The following is a 21,092-nucleotide window of genomic DNA, read 5'->3' on the forward strand; positions in this document are numbered from 1 at the left end:
TGAATGTCAAAGGTTTGTGTGCAAACAGAAAAAAAACAAATGACCAGTGAGTGCATAATTGCAAACAACATGGAGGCATGTGCATCTTAACATGAACAAGAGGGAGAACTCACATTACTGTCAGTTTTAGGATCAATTTTAAGATTTATGCTAGTATGCAGTTGACCTCTTACCTTCTGTTTCTTTCACAGATGTAGGATACATGGCGTACATATATTTACAAGACTATAATTATGAAATGTAGCACCAAAAAAAACCACATTTTTTTACAATTTTGTTTCCTGGAGAAGATGTCTTACAAGAGATTTAAGATCCTTTTCAAAAACCAATAAATAAACAGAACAAACATGCACACTACAAAAAAAGCCTCCAGCTGGAACAGGGCCTCTTTGCTGTGAAGAGGATTCAGAAGTACTGTGAATTTGTGACTCTTTTGAAAGCGCAATATCTGTAAGACTTCAACAAACTCTGCACCATTACCATAAAAACATGATTTAATGACAATCAAGTAACAATTTCTTAAGTTTAAACTTCAATTTTAAGAGAAAATTCCCTTTTGTTTCATGGATTTGTTGTTAAACCCCGTTCAATTCCTAATATTGCTCCCACTTGTAAAGGTAGATGGAGTAAAAACCCAAAAAGTGACTGACCATTGCAAGACTTGAATCTATCGGCAAATGTCAGCAGTTTAGTGTTTGAATGTTTCATTAAAAAACAGTGCTGTGAATCTGTGAAGCTGCAATGTCAGCCTGATCTGGGCAAAGCTGCAGAATCCCGCCATCTTGTGGTAGCAGTGCGTCACTGCAACAAGGTTGACACCAAACACTTCACAACCCGTTTTAGAAATAGGTTTATTCACAAAATGACGACTGTGCAAAGTATCAGTTTTATCTTTTTTCCTATAGAAATCTAGAGTATTGCTGAGAAACTGACACAATAAAAACACAAATAGTAAACAACTCAAATACAGTTTTCTCTAAGGCACCAAGAGGCGAAACGGCTCCCATGATTCCATGCAGCAAATTTTTCTTACGTCTCTGTCCCACACATCAACGGAGACTAAATAAATTAGGACAAGCAGAAAATGAACCTGCTCAGGACATTTAAGATCAGAGCATGAAGAATGAATACAAACATCAGCATAAGATTGGAGAAAAAAAACATTTCCACACATTTTTACACTCAGGAATGACACGGAAGCAGCAAATGAGATCTATAAATATTTTTGAGGTCTAATATTGCTCCGTGTTTGCTGATTTTTTTCCCTTTCACTCAGGTAAAAGTTGAGATAAAATTCTGAACTAAAAAAGGTTAAACTTTGAGAAGAACAACACTTTTTCAAAGTTAACTTCCTCTTTGTATACATTCAAATAACATCGATTACACCTTTTTCCTTTTTAAAGTAAATGTTTTCATCCATGTCCCCAGCCACATAGTACTATTAATAAAAAAGCAAATGCACCATTTTTGGTGATCCAGTATTTATACCAACTTCCAAAAAGACTAAATAGACATGTAAAAATGAAGAAAGTAAAAATATTAAAATAGAATATTATTTATCCAGCTACTGAGACACTTTCAAGAAACAAAAACTGCAATTGTCTCAAGTCTGAATAGGTTAAAAAGACATTTTTTACATGATTATATGCATTATCTCTTAAGACTGAGTTTTAGGGCCACCAAAAATAAAAAGTTATATGACATTAAAAGTCGTCAATTTACAACTTTTTTCCTCGTAGTTTAACAGTTATGACTTTTTTTCTTGTAAATTTAGAACTTTAAAGTCGTCATTTAAAAAAAAAGTGTTTGTAAACTGACCCTCAAACTCCATTGTAATCTTTAGGAAGAAAATGCATAATTTTTCTGACTTAAGTAGATGTTTTTTGAGAAAAAGTGCACATTTAAAAGACTTTGATATTTGCACAAGTTAGACATTTTGAAGAAAATAGTAAGATTTGTGCTTAAATGCTTCGGAAAAAGTACCAGTCTTTTGATAAGTTTTAGAGTATATCAAATGAACGCCGTGCCTGAGAAACCTCTGCCTCTTCCTCCCTGACTTTGTCTCCTTTGGACCTCCAGCTCCTCGCCACCTCCTCCCGAGCCGAACTAAAGCTCATCTCTGTAGCCAACGGAGAGCATGTCGGGCGCTGGTCCAGCTCCCTTTAGGGTCTTGTGGGAACCTCTCCAGTCGGTCCTGACGGCATCATTGTCCCAGAGAGTGGACGTCTCTGTATCACTCACCCACTGTGGATCCCCAGCGTAATGACACGGCTCCACCAAGAGGGGGCGTGTACTAAATGCTTGTAAGTTCCTGTTGAGGAAATGGGACTTGTACTCCTCACTGCAAGACAGGAAGAACTTTCTGAAATACAGTTTCTTTATTCTTTTACTTTTATTAATCAAGGGTGTTAGTATCATCTACTGTATGTGTTTGTGCAAGGATAAAGTCCCTGATTTTAAAAAAACAGTTAAAAGAAGTATGAAGTGGAGCATTTGATGACAAAGCAGATCAGTTCAGTTTTTGATCAGATTCCGCACAGATTTTGGAACAAATTGACAGTCAGAATCGTTTATTTGCTATTTTAGATACAATATTGTTCATAACTAAAACGATGTGTAAAAAATACAAATATGTTATAGAAAATGAACCTATAAAATGTGATGACCTCTAAATTAGCAGTTTGCCTCCCAAAAAAACATTTTTAATGTCTTTCTACAACTACATCTAAAACACGCGAGCATTACCCCCAAAATGAACGTTCACTCTAAATGTTTATATTTTGCCAGTACATTGAGCCTTTAGTGTGGGTGCGAAGTTAAAAAATAAATGTAAAAAATCTGAACACAAACTTCCTAAAAATAAAATCTTTAGGAAAACTCCATAAAACTAAACTAAAATCTACTTTTCAGTTCTTCCAACTAAATTTAGAGCAGATGTTTTAGCAGTTATACGGTCTGTTTTTAGCTTTAGAGCCATTTCAGCCACACAAGATTATAGTCTGCTGCTTTTATGATGAACGTCACTGCATGCCGAGAGGATTCAAATAAGTTACTGCTCTGCAAACATGTAGCTCTGGCTGATTGTTAATCAGGAATTGGACAAACGGGTAACAGAAATCTACGTACTTTGGGTGTTTGTCGTACATGATGGGGAGGAACTCGTCTACGGGCAGCATCTTGGAGAGCGGCTCTGCGTTGAGCAGTTTCTGGGCTCCTTGCTGGGAGATGGCGTACGACAAAGTCCAGTGCGAGTAGTCAGCCATCACCAAATTCCGGATATTCTCCACCGCCTCCTCCTTTCCAGGGTTCACCTGCTTCCTGCCCAAGTATCTGCAGAAACGTGAGGTGGAAAATTCACAACTGTGCTGCTTTTTTGCCCTTTTCCTCATTTTTTTTCCAGCGCTCACACACAACACGTGTCATTAACCAACACAATATGGACGTGAGTCAAGCCAGAAAAATCCCATCCGTCTGCCAACAGATCCTTTCTACATTCTTTGATCATGACCCAAGAATAGCTGGATTCTGGTGGACTGATTACAGCTAAAAAGATTTATTCGGATCCGTAGCTTGAACATAAAACCAAACTGAAACCAGAAGCACGGGTCTCACATGATGTCCCAGTCCAGCTCCACCTGCTCCACCTCCTCCATCAGCCGGAGCACCCTGCGCTTGAAGTTGGCCTGAAAACGAACGTCATCTTCCAGAATCAGAGCTTTATCCATCTCCATGTCCACAACCTGGAGAAAGGAGGAAAACCGGAAACACTTCACCATCTTTCTCCGTTTAGGACGTTAAATCTAGTTTTGGAATTATTCTCTAAAATGCAATCTTCAAACTTCTAACTACCGGTAAATATCTCACCCAGACTTTTTCATTGCATAACTTAACAAGATTTACAAGAAAAACAACAACAAATAACTCCCTATTTTCCAGTACAAGAATGACCTCTCACCTCTTTCCAGATGTAATAGTGGCTAAGGAAGCAGCCCACCTCTCCTTTGGTCAGAGTGCGCCCAGAAAAGGGGTCATAGTAACCCGGGAGGAGGTCTACCCCCAAAATCCTAATGTCACTGCTGTTTAGTGCACTGCAATCAAAAAGATTCACATGACACCTCAATATCTATTGAAGTTACAAACTCTCACCTGCAGATCCTCTTTTCAAAGGAAGAATGAAAGCTGTGAGTGAAAATGAACATCTGAACAGATCCACAACAATCACTCATTTAAAAGTGTCCCATCCTAAAATGTAAAAAAGTGATTTTATAAAATGACGTGAAAGCTGTATGGACACAAAGACTGAAACTGATCAACCTGAGGTTTCAGTTGGATGAAGAATAACATACTCATGTTTTAGAATGGCTGCTGCTTTTCATCTGATCAGGTCAGAAGGCGGAAAAAAGATATAAATCGCTAAATACCCTCGTTTTAAATTAAAATTCTGCTTTTGGTGTTTTAACATGCTCTTGTGGCATTTGTCTGACAATTGAGAATATATTTAAAGAAAATTAAAATTAAAAACTGCATTTCTCAGTATTTCTTTGTTCAAATCATTGTGAATCAGGAGCAGACGAAAAAATGCAGCTGGAAAAAGCTTGTAGGTGTGATGTAGCAGCTACTGCTTGTAAGCAATCCATGATCATCTTCGTTTTCCTCGTCTGAGCTGGTATCTGGCTAAAAACTGTACGGCTGGATAGCTCTGATATTGCTCCCCGTTGTTGTTGCACCGCTAATGTTAGCCTGAGGTTGTGAGGGGCTGTAAGCTAGAAAGAGTGTAAACAGATGGATGTCAGGAAGTAGGGGCAGGCTTACTCTGTCCTCAAGACATGATCCTAATTAAAAGACCACCAGGGACGCATCAAAAGATGATCTTTTAGCCAACTAAATCCACTAACTGGTCTAAAACTTGACTCTGAGTTCCTGTGACTGCAGAGTTTCTGTAACTCCAAGGAGCTCTGAGCGTTCACATGAACTCACTTTCCGTCCACAGCGTCCACCACCTTCACGTCAATCTCCAGCTCGTTCAGAGAGAACAGCATCCTATCTCGACGGTCAGGCCGGCGCCGCAGGTTGATCAGGTAAATCTGAAGACAAAAGAAAGAACGGCCATAATATATCCTTATTATCCATCACAATTTACATTGCTGCTACCAAGGCAACGAGAATCAGGCGTATAATTTACAATAGTTACACAAAATCCTTCAAATAGATAAAAATATACTTTTTTTTTCATTTTTTGAATAACTACAAGTTAAGAAATTTATCATAAATGGGAACAAGGTTTGACTCTAAAAAAAACAATATCTTACCTCATCAAATCCCATGAGATCCCTCTGTTTTGGGAACATGTGTACAAACTGAGAAGGATGCATTGGGGGACCATCAACTACACAATAAAGAAAAGTGTTAGAAAAGAAAACATCAAAACACAAAATGAATTTATTGTGCTTCAATCAAGAGAAGGGTAACAGGATGCCTGTGGGCTGTACATGTGTGTCAACAGTGCTGCTAAGCGATAAAGAATGCGCTTTTACTCATGGACTCCAGATGGAGGTGGACAAAATTGAGGCGGTCGTCCTCCACGGTCTGGTGCGGTTTAGCCGGAACGTTCAGGTATCCGTAGCGCTCCTTGTTGCACAGGTACATCTGTATTTCTGAGAGGAAAAACAAAGATGGCTTCAGTCTAGTTTTATTGCTAATTTTAATGATTTAGACGCTAATATCATGGTTCAGAGGAGATCTTGTTCTCTCGGTTCCAGTTGGTCCAATGAGTAAAAAACAAAGGCACACAAAAAAAAAAAGATTTTGACTGGAGAGAATCTGTTCGATTGTTGTTAACCCCTTCGTTCTGAGTGCCGCTAATTCACAACATACCATTAAATTCAGGACTTCATTTGATTTAGCATCACCTTGAACGGAAAAATCACTAGAATTTTTATATAATTAGAAATAAATTCAGGCATGAATTAAAAAAATACTGAACAGTTTTTGCTAAATGACGAAAAAAACATTTGTTAAATAAATAAGTCCCTATAAAACCTTTTATGAGAGTAAACAAACTAAACTATTAACATAAAGTGCAAACTGTTTATTATTTTACAAAATGTTCTTTGAAAAGGTAAATAATATTCATTCAGTGGGCTCTCCATTCTGATAAAAAACAAACTGTAGCCATTTTTATTATTACTAAAGTGCATTTTGTCGTTTTTCACATATTATTCAAATGCTTGTGTAAATATTTCTAAATACATTTATTATTTTGCATTACTCAAGGATTTAGGCAAAGGATTATGCAACACTCTTGAGTAGAATACAAGAATTTTTATCCTCGTGGGATTCAGTAGTTCACACTATATAAGCACAATTACTTATTGTGGTCGCGTGCAACCGCTGGCCTCTTGAGACCTTTTCGTAAATCTTCAGAATTTCTTTTGAAAAAACCATATTAAAACATTACAAACAAGGATTTTGTGGATATGTTGATGAAATAATCCTGAATTTGCAGCTGCCGATGCTCAAAAAAATGTGTTTCCAGCAGGCATTCAGGCAGCAGTGGATGCAGTTTATACTCAACAGCTGTGCAGGTTTTTTTTGTTTGTGCAGCCTCACAGGGGCCAAACAAAATTCATTATGAGGTTGTGTGTGCTAACAAAATAGTTTACATATCAGAAAGTGTTTCTGCTGGACAGGAATCTGCTAAAAAAGCAAACCCAAACGACTCACAAACCTGCAGCGCGGCAGGAGAAAGCAAACACGATGATGTCGTCGTAGGGCCAGGAGTAGTCCTTATGAGGGGGGTAAAAAGCCAGCTTCTTCATGCCCTCCTTCCTCAAGTTCAGCAGCACAGTGCTGTGCACCATCGGCACAGGGAAGCAGCCCAATCGGTGGCGGTGGCGGGTGGGGAAGTACTCTGCTGTTCGCCGATAGTATCCCTGAAAAGCACGCTCAGATGTTTAGCTAGACATCCTCTTCTCACAACCAATCTCTGAAAGCTGCTCACCTGCGGAGTAATACCGCACCAGAAGTTGGAGTAGGCGCCCTGAGAGTCCAACATGGGCGCGATGACCGACTTGTTCTCCGCGATCATTAGCTGAAGCGTGTCCGGGTTGGTGAGGATGTTGTCGGTGTCGGCGTACTGATACAGAGAAAAAAAAACAGAAAGGTGATAAACGCTTCTGTACTGTAGTCTATCTTTTCTTTTTAAGCACAATTTGTTGGCTTTAAATAATAAAAGCAGCTGCAAAGAAATAACAAAAGCATAAAAGGCTAGTCTTAGTACCAGAATGTAGTCTGCCCAGCGTTTTCTGGCAAAGTTGAGAGCTGCTTGCTTCAGCTTCATGACATACTCATATCTGCTGTTGGGCCAGTGCTTTGGACCCAGCTCTCCTGCATAGGACCTGGAACAGAGACGTTCAAGAGTCTGCAGCTTCAGTTTAAACAGATATTTTGAACAAAGAGTTTTGGCTCATATTTTGTTGGACAAACAGATCTCAAAAATATATGTAGTAAATGTGCTATAAATCTTAATATAGAGTTAAAACATAAATAACTGAGATAAAGAGCAGAAACACATAGACTCAGTGTTCTGTATCAAAGGCTGCAAGCGAACCAGTAAAAACACTTTATTGGCGCACAAAAGTTAAGAGTTTTCAGGCATCCTCTAAAGTTTTCTCTTCTATTTTATAACATACATGAAAACATTCTTGTGGTTGTCATGTTAAGCTTCACTCTCTATTAGCAATTTCTAACAGTGAGAGTCCCTCACAACTAGGCCTGCACAATAAATCGCAAATTAATCGTTCATCGTGATATCAAGCTGTGCAATACGCACATCGCAAAAGTCGGCGAAAATTGCGATAAATGGTAACCTTAAATGTGCTAAAACAATCTCATTGCAGCTTGTAGCATTTAACGAATCAAATGAATCCCTTCATGCATTCGACCAATCGGATGAAGCCCTGTTATGTTAGATGCTCGCCTCCTATGTAGACGAGGATCATTTGATATGTTGACTCTTTTTGAAATAAACTGTTGTAGTGAAATGGAAATGTTGTATTTCGTTGTTTTGCTATTTCGCAAGTTATGTCGTCATCGCAATATGGATCACTAATATCGCAAATTGCGAGTTTTCCTCATATCCTGCAGCCTTCCACACACAACATGAAAAATCTGACAAGACAGCATTATGAAACAAAACTACCATGAGAAATTTTAAGTTCAATTTGGCAACAACAAAACAACACAAATTTAGAAATAAAAGTTTTAGCTTAGTTTTGCTCTAAAACAGCTAAAAGAGACTTTTATTTTGAAAGTACTTTATGATTGCACTGGTGAAAAACCTGATTCCTGAAACTCTTGTTTTCGTGCGTGAATGTGACAAAAAAGGGAAGATGTGAAGGCTCACATAAAACAGAACAGACAAGATGAGACACGCGCAGTCATTCTTTGTCTGTTTTATTCTAATAAATGCAACATTTTTAGATGAGAGTGCTGCCCGTAATTATTCATACCCCCGGGGTGTAAATACTTCCAGGCGTCGTTTTAAGCTTTGACTTCACTAAGAGGACTAAGTCAAGTCAAATTCAAACATTTTCACGTCTCCTTCCTAGAAATATGACTATAAAAGTAAAGCCTCTTATTTTTCAGCAGCCAACAAAACAAAATGTGATTACATTAGGATTTGAAAGACAGCTCTAACATAGTTGAACTCACGTTGGCTGGTCCATGGGTCTCCACTCAACATAATGGTAATACTTCTGCATGACTGTGAGCCACTCTCTCAGGATGGCCGTGGTGTTATCCACATTGTGATCCGTGGCTGCCCTGCAAAAGTAAAGCAGAAAAACAGGATTACTCCCAGAAAAACATAGGAACCCATGTGAAGCCCTTTTTACTTTTTAAAACTCAGACTTTTCTACTCAAAAACTGATAATAATTAGAACTACTCTCAAGCTTACTTCTATTCTTCTATTCTTCTTCTAATCAATCATTATTTCTATACAGTGTTGCCTCCTTTATTGCGGGGGGGTCACATTCCCTCTACTATGTGAAATCTACGCAGCTGCTTTAAAACACTTCTCTACTTACTTCATGCACTTTTCTAAGACAGACATGAACATTTTTACACTTTTCTCTCTTGTTTAGACTCTCAAAGCTCAAACCTTTGTAGAAAAATTATTCGAGGATTATAGAACATAAAAAAAAGATCTGCTCGTGATTGAAGACTTCTTTATCTCTGGCAAACTGAACGCCTTCTGTGACAGAGACGCTGCATGGAGATTGATTGCTTAACAGCCAATCAGGACACAGAACACTAAAACAACAAAAAACGTGCAAAATTGCACTGAAAAAATCTGCGAAACACCAAAAGGTGAACTGTGATATGGTGAGTGAACACTGTTCACCTTTAGGCACATCCCGTCAGGGGTCCCCACAGCGAATCAGCTTCCACCGATTCCCACAGGTGGTTTGGTAGAGATTTTAACATCGGGTCCCCTTCCTGACACAACCCTGTATTTTATCCGGGCTGGGGACCGACACAAGGAGACCCTTTGGCTACATGGGGTTTTGCTTAAGAACCCACACTAGGCAAAACTCATGGTGCTACGAACCCAGGTTTCCTACGTGCCAGCCCTACACCCAACCAACCAACCGAGCCATCACGCCGGCAGCTGCTAATACTGTGTTCTCTTGTGTCTAACATAAGGCATTTTTATCAACTCAATCTAGATAAATATCATTAATCACAAGTAAACTTCCCAAAAGGTGGGGGCTTTTTCTGTCACAGCTCCATTACGATAAGTGAAAGACTTGGTGTCACATAATTCTGGCCAGGAACAAACTGTAATTATTAATTTGTTCTTCATGATTGATTTTCAAAGAATTGGCACTTTTGTGGATTTAAAGGGATGCCATCTATACATCACAAAACTGGGACCCTAATTTGGTCAAAACATCAACCAGGTTAAACTATAAACACGTGTTCAATGGCCGTACACTTTGTCCGTACAGCCCCAAAATGCTCTTTAAAATGTGCATAGCAACCTGTGAATGTGAGAGTTTTCAATGCGAATTTATACACAATTACACAGACTTTTTATTGGAAGTGGCCACTTGAACACGCGCTGTCAAGGGTAGTTAAAACGTAGCTTTACTCTGGCTATTGACTGTATTGTTGTTTTAGTTTTGTGATCTCCTGTGTTAATGTGAAATGACCCAGAAGTGACCTGCATGCGCAGAATAGTACTCAACGGTGAACGATGTCACTCGTTTGCAGAAGTAGCTAACGTTAACAATGGATGTCAACAACAGTGTTTTCAACACTGGAGCTCTTCTTTCTGTATTAAATTAATTTTCACAAAGGAGCCAGCACAATTACAATCTTCTCATTTTAAGAAGGCATTGGAGCCAGGATCGTCTGTACCCACTCTAGTGGAATGGAGATGTTTATGTGCTGGAGCTGCGCGTGTGTTAGAGAGAGGAGAGAGCGCGTGCAGTGCACTACTGCACTCTCTGCTCTCTGAGGGGCAGTGGGGGCGCGCATTCATGTTGTTCGTTACGGAGTAAGGAGAACGATAATTAAAGAAGGCTTCCCCCAGCAGAACTGCTATTGATTCTTTATTAACTCGCTCTGGAGAATCTGAGGGTCCGAACGGGGAAGTGAATCCCAAAGGAGGATCCGCCTTCCTCATCCCTGGAAAGGTTCAACACCACGCTCGGCCATTTCGCTGGAAATGTTTTCAGAAACCGCCCGGTTGCGATAAAAGCCCTCGAGTTTGGCCTGAATAGAGCTGTCACCCCAAAAAAGATCAGATCTGTGTCGTTCAGACTGTCATGAAAAGATCAGATACAGGTCGCATAGGGGCAAAAAAATCGGAATTGGGTCGTTTTAGCCTGCAGTGTGAATGTAGTAGGCTGACACATGTATTAGTATTCAGATAAGTGAAAAAAGTTAACCACTGGCCCCATCATTTACTTTAAAAGTTGCAAGTAGTCACTTCATTTGTTTTTTAAGGAAGTGACTATTCTCATGTAATTCGGGGTTAGGATTAAAATACGTATTTTTTGTGGTCAACATAAATTTCTATAATTTTGTGTGCCTGGTCACATGTAAATATGTGCAAATAACAGCCTTTTTCTTAAATGTACTATATTTGTGAGGTTGACGGCCCCCACCAACATAGCCCCTAAACATAATGTAGCTACGCCCCTGTTAGAAAACTTAAAAACTCATCTGTAAGCGAGTAACGAGTTGTGAGACTACAAACTTCCCAGCATAGGTTGGAGTTCATTTTACGCTTTGGCTTCAATATTTCTGACCTAATCGACGTCTACGGAGGGTTCGTTTAAAGTCTAAAGTCCCGCTCGGACGGACCTTAGGAGCATAAATCCTCATCTGGGAAAGCGGCTGTGAAGGGCACGGCGGGGGGGGGGGGGGGGGGGGGGGTCCGCTCCTTTCAGGAACCCATTTAAACGCCGTTGACCTTTTAAACGGACGGGGGTAAGAGCTGGGTGAAAAGCAGGACACCCACCACACTGAGATGCGGTCTTTGGGGTAGTTGAGCCGCTCCAGGGCTCCGAGATAGTACGGCAGCGCGTGCGCGGCGTTTCTGGCGATGATGGCGACGACCACGGTCGGAGGCTGCATTCTCGACTCCTCCGGGGACTTTTCTTCCGAAAAGTAACAGCCAGCCTGGAAAAGCAGGCTCCCTAAAACAAAGCAGTGAAGTGGGAACATGGAGGAGGCTGTGTGAGCCCTGTACGCGTCAGCAGCTGCAGGAAGGAGGGAAAAAAGAAAAAAGAAAAAAAACGCATTTAAATCTACGGAGACCCTGAAGAGACACTGCTGCGAACTCTATCACGGAAGAAGTCTTCAGCTGTCACAAACTAACAAACTGCAAGAAAACTGAGATTACGTTTTTACTTGATATAATAGAAGATAAAATAAAAGTGTATTATTTGTTTTTCTTTGGCTTTGACGGAAAAAGCATATATATTTTTGATATTTTGCAGTAAAACACATTTAAAGAAACTTTTAAAAATGTCTCACTTAAAAAAAATATATACATTAACATCAAAATATGGAAAAAGTTATTTTTTGTGGATTACATTTTCAGGTTTGTCCAATTTTGTCAGACTGCAATTCATAAACTTACCAGCAGATGGAGGTCTTTGATCTTCAGAAAAGACATGCACTGATTTTGAACTTCCTCTTGAAGCCTTTGACCCCCCCTCAGCTTTACTATAGCTCTTACACCAACAACTGTACTTAACAATCACTAGGTTGCCCTATTTTGTGCAGCTTTTTCATTGCACTTAATTTTACATATGTACTATCAAGGAGGATGTCCATCTCAGAACTGTTTTTTTTACTCATAATCACCCCTGCATTCTCTTAGTGGTCAAGTTCCAGAAAGGAAAACTTAATGATTGCAGTATTTTGTAATCTATTTCAAAATGAATTCATACTTTCTGTCATATGTAACCCTTGTGCGATCCTAGGCACATTAACATTGGGAGTTGGGTCATCTAGACCCACTAGACAGTGCGCTGAATCTTTTTTCTTCAATGATTTGTGATCTTCACTGGTGTCCATGGATTACATGAAATCTTTCCACCTTTATTCACCTTTGTCATGGTAGGAAGAACACATCAAAGTAAGGGTGGGGTCATCTAAGATAGCACAAGGGTTAAAACCCATTTGAAGCACACAAATTATTGGAGCGTCCCTTTATCAACCAGCAGAGACACTGCCAAGGTACCAGCTTGATGGCATCTGTTAGAAACAGTTTTATGGAGACCTCACTAAAAACCCAATTAGACCATAATAATCTTTTGCCACCATACTGACACATTTAGATCTACACATCCTATATATCATTTAGGTTATCTACTTTAAATTACCCTTTCATTAAAGTGTAATAGATGCATCTTGCCTTTTTCTTTTTTGCTAAAGTATAATAATCATCACTTAACATGAGCCAGTTTGCTCGCAGGATTTTGTAGTTTCTGTTCTTCCTTCAAAGTTCACAAAGGCCTGAAATGTTGCATTTTTCAAGGTTGCAATTGCAATTTATTGAGCAGGTGGTATTGGAGAAAACAACATTGCAGGTGAAGAGGGTAATTGGCAAAGAGGATTAAACAAGAAGGTAAACACGTAAGCAAATTTATAAGAAATGTTCAGCTAAATATTCCTTGTATTTTTATTTACCTTTGTAAAGTTTACTCTTCTGTTTTGGTATAGAGATCATTTGGTCTCTAATGCAGCTCCGTCTCCCAATATTTCTTTAGTTAAGGTAGCAAAAAAAACAATTTCCATTAAAAACTTAACATTTTACCCCCATAAGTGTTGCTTATTAAAATAAGGGGCAGCTTTTTTGGTGTGGATAGCACTGATAAACCAAATGACAATGGAAGTGGGGCTTTACCCAACATTATTTGTCTGATATTGGATCAGTAAACATGTTTCATTCATTTAAATTTTAATCTTCTAACTCTTTAAGGATGGATCCATATTCGTCTGTCATGTTTCCTCACAACATGTAAGGAAACATGTTGATCTTTGGAGTAACTTAAAGAAGCTTAATCCATGCTTCATGTATTGTCCATGAAAAGCAACGTTTAGAGATTTTGTAAAAGAATCTCTCTAAAAACATCAAAAGTTTGAATATTTAAATTTCCCCTGCTGTTGTAAAATGACCTACATATGGGTCTGTGGACACTTCAGTCTCAATGAACTTAAGTATGCAAATATTTAGTCCTCCATCTGCTCCATGCAGAAGATTCTGAAGCTGTGAAAAAGGGGAGGGATGGGAACAGAGCATGAGAATGAACATGATGGAAAGAACATTGGAGAAAGTTGTGAGGAGATGCATGAGTGTTGGGGGTAAATAATAAGCAAAGTGGTCTATAATGAATTTTCAGTCTGTGAATAAACGAAAGGAGTCAAGGCTGACAATGGCCGACGTGGGTTAAAGGGGACTGTTTGTGCGGACAGGTCACGGGGGTCGGGGGTCAAATCTCTCCTATTCATGACACCCCGAGTGTTTTCACACTCACATGGGGGCACACACACGCTGTCATGGACACATGCAAGGGGCACTTTCCCAGCATTGGTGGCTGCAGCTGATCTGGGCGAGTTCAACCTTGGGTGCGCTAACTTTTCACAGCGAGGTCAAGGGTGGAGATGGCGTTTGTGTGACGGGGTGTGTGAACGGGGGGCGGGGGGAGGGGGGGGGGAGAGAGGGGAGGACAAAAAGAAAATCTTCATTGTTTTGTGCAGATTGTTGGAGAGAAGACGTGATGGGAAAAAAGGGAGTCAAACTGGAACAGTGTAAAGGGTGTGTAATGTGGCATCAGTCATTTGGACAACATTCATGTCATGAAATTGCTGGGTTTCCTTTTTGTTTTTGAGGTTTTGAGGAATGAATCTTGTTCTTTGCCAAACAGAAAAGCCAAATTTTCTACGTTTTTTTTCTAATTTCTGAAATGCTTCCTTGTTTCTGACTAGCTTTGAATGGCATCTTCTGCAATTCAGTCACTGCACAAACAGGCTCCATAGAAATAAGTCAAAATTCTGCCAATGGGGTGAGAAAAATGGTCTCACCAAGAATTCTTGTTTTACGCAACAAATTCTAGTCACGTTTTCTCAAACTAAGATTATTTTGCTACTGAAAACTTGATAAATCAGTCTTGATAAGATTATTTTACTTGCAAGACAATAACACAATTTTTCTTGAAACAAGGGCCTTTTTAATTTCTTAAGATTCAGTTTTTGCAGTGTATATGTTTAAAAACATTGAAACTCGCAGAGAGGGCCTCTTTTGATGAAGTGGCGCTGCAGACATTTTAAACCTTTTTTTTCAAATATTTTTCATAGGACATCGCTTCATAATTTACAGCTCATGCCCCCCAAACACATCATTCTTAATTTCCACGCCACCACCCAGCAACCAATTCTCATTTGTGTTATCTTTGCGCAATCAGAAGACTGTTGTTAGCATGAGAGCATGAGTTTGGATGTGACGGGCTGACTGTGTGTTGGGGCTCATGAGCGGTGCAGAGATGTGACATTCTCACAGGCATCCGGGACCTTTATTGCAGCGGCGATAATCAATAGCATTCCCACAGAGACATCTTTTGGCTGGCCAGGTCAATACCTGTCAGTCAGGGTCTGAGTGGTGGTACATACCCTCTTACTCAGCAGCTGCGGCAGGCTGAACCCCGCCCCCTTCATGACACCCTGCATGCTCCACAGGGAAGAGATGTTTTGTTGAAAAAATTTGTTTTCCTAATTTGAGAATTAACAATCTACACAACAAAAATAGAATTTTCTCTTTTTGTGAATTTCAGATTTTGGTTTGTTTAAGCAAACGGCAATAGAAGGACTTTTATTTTGATCGGTTCTTTCCAATTTCAGCTAAACGAAAAGCCAATCTCACTTAAGGATTAATTTTAGGAAACCAGCTGAACCAAGAACATCTATCAAACAAATTTCATAAGAAGAAACAAATCTTCACTTCACTGTTGTTTTTTACTACTGATTTGTAAATGCAAAAAAAGACTCAAAGTGAATCTTTGAGCCAATCCAAATAAAAGTGAATAGACGGGTGAAAAATGCTCTGTGAAATATAATACAAAAGATAAAAACATTATTCAATTTAGAAAAGTTTTATATGTCCAGATTTGTTTGTTTTTTCCACTTGAGTTTTGAACATTTATTTCTAAAAATTAAAAAAAAGATAAAATAATTAATTTTTGTTCAACAAATTTTAAGGTTTTGATCAAATTGAGTAAAACCCTTTCCCCCCCAACACGTCTTAGTCATGTTCCTATAAACTGTGATTTGACAAGACCACTTGTCATGAATATTTCTACATTTATATGAACATCAAGATTTTTTTTATTTATTTTTTGGATAGATAAGGTTTTGTGGAGCTGGCAACAGTACAGATAAATTGACTTCCTGTCCAGAAGCTTGGATTTTTTTTCAACCCCAGGTGGCCAATATTGCTGTTTGATGCAAGCACTTAACCAGAATTGCTTCAGTTAAAAATGACCTGAGTACATTAAGCCCAGTCTTTAGAAAACACAACATTGTCAGCACTAAAAACCAGCTCAGACTGAATACCCCTGCCAGGAAATGACGGGATCTTGGGAACTATCGATGCCGGATTTGGACAAAATGACACTGAGTGGATGAATCCTCACTTAAAAAAAAGACTTACTTTCAGCATCTGCTAGAATACAAAAAAAAAAAAAAAAAAAAATACCAAACATATTTGTGCCACAAAGTAACAGTGAGAGAAGTCTAGACTTCTGCTCCCTCATCTTCCCTGTTGCTCCCTGGATGACACTGTTCGTCTCCTCGTTGCCAAGCAACAGTGCAGCCACTGTCAAAGAATTCAGGGGGATGTTTAGGCGCCGGCATATTCAGGGGGGGGGGTTCAGTGTGTGTTTGTGGTGATGGCAGTGCAGAAGGTAAGAAGAGTGTGTTTATGTGTGTGAGTGGAAAGAAGCAGGACGCACTCAGTGGTGCACTTCTGAGAGAATTTATGTAAATCTCAGCCAATTACACCACATGATTTATGGAGCAATCCAAACGTTCTGTGTCACACAGTGCACGCCCAATCATTGATGAGTCAGCTTTTCATCCATTAAAAACTCCCACATTTAAATTTCTTTTAGTTAGTTAGACATTGTGGCCTCGAATGCATTGACAACTTTTTTTTGTTTTGTTTTTCGTGGTGTTTTTCTTTTATTCTAACATTCTAAACACCCAAATATATTTAGAATAGTTTCCTGCATTTGCAGCCAGGCCTATTTCCTGTTATCCTTTCAAATTAACACTATAGAAAACGCAAATTAAACCAGAACAAAATGCTCATTTTATCATCAAAGTCTATTGTTGAATAAATTAGGAAACAGCAGACCTTTGGCACAGATATGTGTAAGAAAAATTCTGTTTTATCATCGTCTGGGCTTGTTTAGAAAAAAAAATCAAGCGTGAATAAAATGTTTTTTGGTTATGTTGTATTTTTTTCTTCTTTTGTGTTGTGGTGTTTTTGTATTATATTACTGCCCAATAACAATTAAGACATGATAATCATATTAAAAAGTCTGGAATCTTGAACACTTACAATTAGCTCTTTTAATCATTCAATTTAGCCCTTGTAGGATCTCTTAGATTGCACATTGTTCTTGGCAGATGTGCTGTGGCATTAAATCTATCTGATTTTTTTTTTTTTTTCCAAACCTCATATTAAACTACCTTTCAGAGCCCAGTCCTGAACAGTGAGACGCTCATTTGTCTTTTGGTGCTGCTCTCTCAGCTGGTAAACTCAGCAGCGCTTTTCACCACAGGTCTGAGCAATAAGATCATGTGACTTTTAGCGTGAGCAAAAGGTGAACCCCTTTAATGAGCCAATTACGTGCCTTGTGACGCTCATGGCTGCCTCACATATTAATCATTTAATGTCAGGAACGCTGGAGACACCAGGCTTGTAACAGGAACTAAAGCTTCAATAATAAAATCTTAGAAGACGACCGATACTACCAGACATCAACATGACAAAACTGTGAGCAAAGGGAATAACAAGCACACCGAGATGATTAAAAATGAATAAAATAAACAAAACTGGTTCTTTAATATTCTTTAACTGCCTAAAAGCGAAATCAGGTGATCCAGTGGCTCCAGGAAAACGCTAACCCTGAAAACAGAACCTGAATCAAACTGAAGGGAACAATCTTCCCCATTTAATTTACATTTTACCAGCAAGAACCAAAGCAAAAGTTGAAAGATTTAAAGTAGAAGCAAACATTTATTGCAAATTTAACTAGACATTTATTGCAGTATTGGAGACTTGGTCAAGGGAGTGGTTGGGGGCTTCCATCTCACAAATTGATGAGTTTACTCCGATTGCAGACCCAGATAGGGCCTAATGAGAGGAGGCACAAAGAAAAAAGACGAGGAGATGTATGGATGAGGATAGCAAATGGGTTAGAGGAAGGAATGAAGGGAGGAAGGGCTTGTTGAACGATGAGAGAGCATCAGTAACAGGAAGGGATGAGAAGACCTAATAGGCAACAGCTATGAACAGATGAAAGAACAGTTTGGGTAAAAAGAGGAGAAACATTTATAAAAAAGAGGACATGACAGAGTGAATGATGGGAATCCAGACACATCACGCTTGACGGTTTGACTGAGTTTCAGCCAGTGATCAGAGACAGTCAGGCGCATTGAGATGGCCAAAACACAGCAAATAATAGTGATCAGGTGGTTAGAAATGGTCATCATCTGCATTTCCATTCTGTCTTTAACTTTTTATCCAAACCAAATGATACATAAATGAGCTATATAACAAGCTAAACCCTGTCAAAGTCAACACAGTAGGTTTTTTTATTAGGTTTTTATAAGAAAAAGTCTGTCCTTACCATTTATAAATGATGGTATTGAGGCAGCGGAGCATGTGGAGCCAGACAGATCATTCCACCATTGTGCATCACAGAGCTGAAAAGTTTAGCTTGTGGTCTTTGGATGCGTGGTTCCGAGACCAGCAGTCGATGTTTGTTGGCAGAGCCACATGGAGGTGGTCAGATACTGTAGAAAAATGTCAGGAAGTGATTTAGCGGATTTAAAGGCAGCACGGGGGACAGGGTTTCACAGGATTTCAGAGGGGCAGGGGCTCAAAGTCAGAAAAGGGCAGCAAAAACACTCTTTGTCCTCCAAACAATAAAGAAATTAAGTAAACTACTAATAGATCGTTATACCTGTGTAGGTGAAAGTGACACAATTGTCATTTTTTATGTAAGCAAATTATCATCAACATGAGTTTGTTCACTTTATGACAGACTTGGAAGACATCAAAGCAATAGAACATTGGAGGCTGTTTATGTTGGTTCAATGTTTTCCAGGCAAAAGTGACATGAACCACGTTTAATCTAGATGCTAATATGTTAAACACGGAGATCCTACAACTTGTATCCCCAGAATGCTGAAAATAGTAATAATATTTAATGTTCTCGTACTGTTGCTGTAAGGATTGTGTGGGTGAGTTTAGTTATTCAGTGGTGTTTTTCGTCATGTTTTGTTCTATATCAGTCACTCCAGGTTCATGTTAATCATCCGTCTTCCTTGCTGTTCATTGGCTTCAGTGAGTAAAAGTGTCTGGTTTTCAGTTTTACATTGTCAGGTCAATCTTTTTTGTCTGCTTTTTGTTTCTTCACAGTTTAAAGTTTATGTATTAAATGTTTACATTTCTGCCTCCAAGCTCAGTTTCCTGCATTTTGGCTCCTACACCTCCAGTTCCTGTGAGCTGGATCCAGAGTGACTCTTGTTCTATATTGGGATTTCCAGCTAAATTCTCTTTTGCATTTTATATTCTAAACACAGTCTTTTGTTGCAATTGGAAAGATTTTAATACAGAAAGACTGAAACTGATTGATACAGAGTTTATAGAAGGTATTTCTGATCAGAAAATATTATGTTAAATAGATACATTTAGTGCCAGACCCATAGTGAGGAAGCTATGAACTCGCCATAAATAAAAAAGAACGTGAGTGAATAATGGAACATAGAGACACACTTACAGTAAAGACAGAGAAGTGAGGTGTTCAGAAATATTTATTTGGTTATTAGAGATGAAGGTCAAGTGGGAAAACAATAAGGCCTCATAACAAACCTGCTTCAATAACTGCATCCACAGCAAGAACAGGCACCTGAGAAGTAAAAAATGTTTTACCCCAATGGCAGATTTTCTTTCAAATAAGCAAAAAAGAATTGAGAAAGGAAAATAGTCATACAAAAAATGTTAATTTTAATAAATAAATAAATTCTAGTCACAAAGAGATGTTTTCTCAAATTAAGATTATTTTGCTTTGAAAAACCTTCTGTGTTTTTTGCAAGACAGAAAATAAGCCAAATTGTCATGAAACAAAGATCTTTTTCTTTTTGAAGAAGAAGAATCAGTTTTTACTGTGGCAAGATTGTCTTTTTTATTTAGCCGATAAAACTATTTTTTAAAAGTTGAAAATCTGGGAGACAGCAACTCTCCCTGACTCAGCAGGGAAGTTCTCAGAGTGCGGATGATTGTTGAGAAAAATTGATCTTATTGAATCCGAAATGTCTTCTTCCTTATATGCTTCAATTATTTTTTATTTTCCTTTTTGTGAGGAGAAAGCAGAGATATTTCAGAAAAAGTTCACTTCTAGGACATCTGAAGACCTTTATGGCATCACTGCAGCTAACATTGTGATTTTTAAATATTCTGTGTCTCATTTTCTGGTTTTTCTTCTACTTTTTTCATTCTTCGGATCATGTTTGTTTACGTGTTGTGTTTATGTACTTTATAAATAACAGAGTTTAGTTGTTGGTCTATTTTAACAAAACCTTGTAAAAAGAAAAGTCACCTGAAGGCAGCAGGGACAAGTCCTACCACTAGGGGCCAAAAATGACCTGACAGATAGAAGAACATGAGAAAGTGGAATTTTTGAATACTGCAGGTTGAGACAAACAATAGAATATGAATACATCTTTTAAATAATGGTGCTCCTAATTTACCTCCCATTCCAGATGACTGTGCTGGCTCTCTTAGCTCCAACCTCTGCTAGCCTGTTGCTTCTCTTTCCTCTATTCCCTGTAGCTGTGCTCAAGCAGCGGGGAGAGATGCCTTTATACCAGAGGAGGTTCATTTCAGGGATTCTCCAGCTTCCTTTAGCCTTTTCTCTCTCCCTTCTCATTCTCTCATAAGGATGGTTTCACAGCCCACCTCGGTGGCTGGGCTTCCCGCTCCCCCGCCAGGCCTTTCAGCCAGCAGGTTAAACATTGATTTGTGAATAGAGGGAACCACAGAGGCGACTGCATGAAGTGCAATGGTCTCCCACTGTTTGTATGTGTACGCACACGCTCACCCCTCCCCAGCGTACACCACCAGGACCAGCAGCCAACAAGAAAGCCACTGAGCCAAAGGGGCTTGATTCAGCGAGGGATGATCAATGATGTTTGTGTGTGTTACTGTCTGTAGCACTTAAAAAGTTGCAGAACACATTCAGTTTAGTAAAAGTCTTTCAATACATTTTTTTGACTTTGCAGAACT

The 21,092-nt window shown here is 39.0% G+C and overlaps 1 protein-coding gene across 1 annotated transcript; it reads right to left on the reverse strand.

Moving 5' to 3' along the window:
• Positions 1-837: 837 nt before the first annotated feature.
• cercam (cerebral endothelial cell adhesion molecule) lies at positions 838-20,852 on the reverse strand. Its single transcript, XM_004085041.5, has 16 exons — positions 20,558-20,852; positions 20,407-20,452; positions 19,680-19,716; positions 18,433-18,598; positions 11,532-11,772; positions 8,713-8,823; positions 7,280-7,397; positions 7,001-7,135; positions 6,728-6,932; positions 5,535-5,654; positions 5,310-5,386; positions 4,978-5,084; positions 3,956-4,088; positions 3,613-3,740; positions 3,127-3,330; positions 838-2,341 (listed from the first exon to the last, which is right to left on the reverse strand). Exons 5-16 carry the CDS (start codon positions 11,735-11,737, stop codon positions 2,107-2,109), a joined length of 1,779 nt encoding a protein of 592 aa, XP_004085089.1. The 5' UTR covers positions 11,738-11,772; positions 18,433-18,598; positions 19,680-19,716; positions 20,407-20,452; positions 20,558-20,852; the 3' UTR covers positions 838-2,106.
• Between the last annotated feature and the right edge of the window lie 240 nt (positions 20,853-21,092).

Source organism: Oryzias latipes, chromosome 12 (genome assembly GCF_053564925.1).
Source record: "Oryzias latipes strain Hd-rR chromosome 12, Olatipes_Hd-rR_3.1".
Lineage (NCBI taxonomy): Eukaryota > Metazoa > Chordata > Actinopteri > Beloniformes > Adrianichthyidae > Oryzias > Oryzias latipes.

Excerpts from the sequence above, each read along its gene's own strand:
- cercam (XM_004085041.5), bottom strand. The coding sequence starts at position 11,737 with ATGTTCCCACTTCACTGCTTTGTTTTAGGGAGCCTGCTTTTCCAGGCT. Across the intron at positions 7,398-8,712 it reads AGACCCATGGACCAGCCAAC|GTCCTATGCAGGAGAGCTGG; the intron begins GTGAGTTCAACT and ends TCTCTGTTCCAG. Across the intron at positions 3,741-3,955 it reads ACTATTACATCTGGAAAGAG|GTTGTGGACATGGAGATGGA; the intron begins GTGAGAGGTCAT and ends TCCTTTCTCCAG.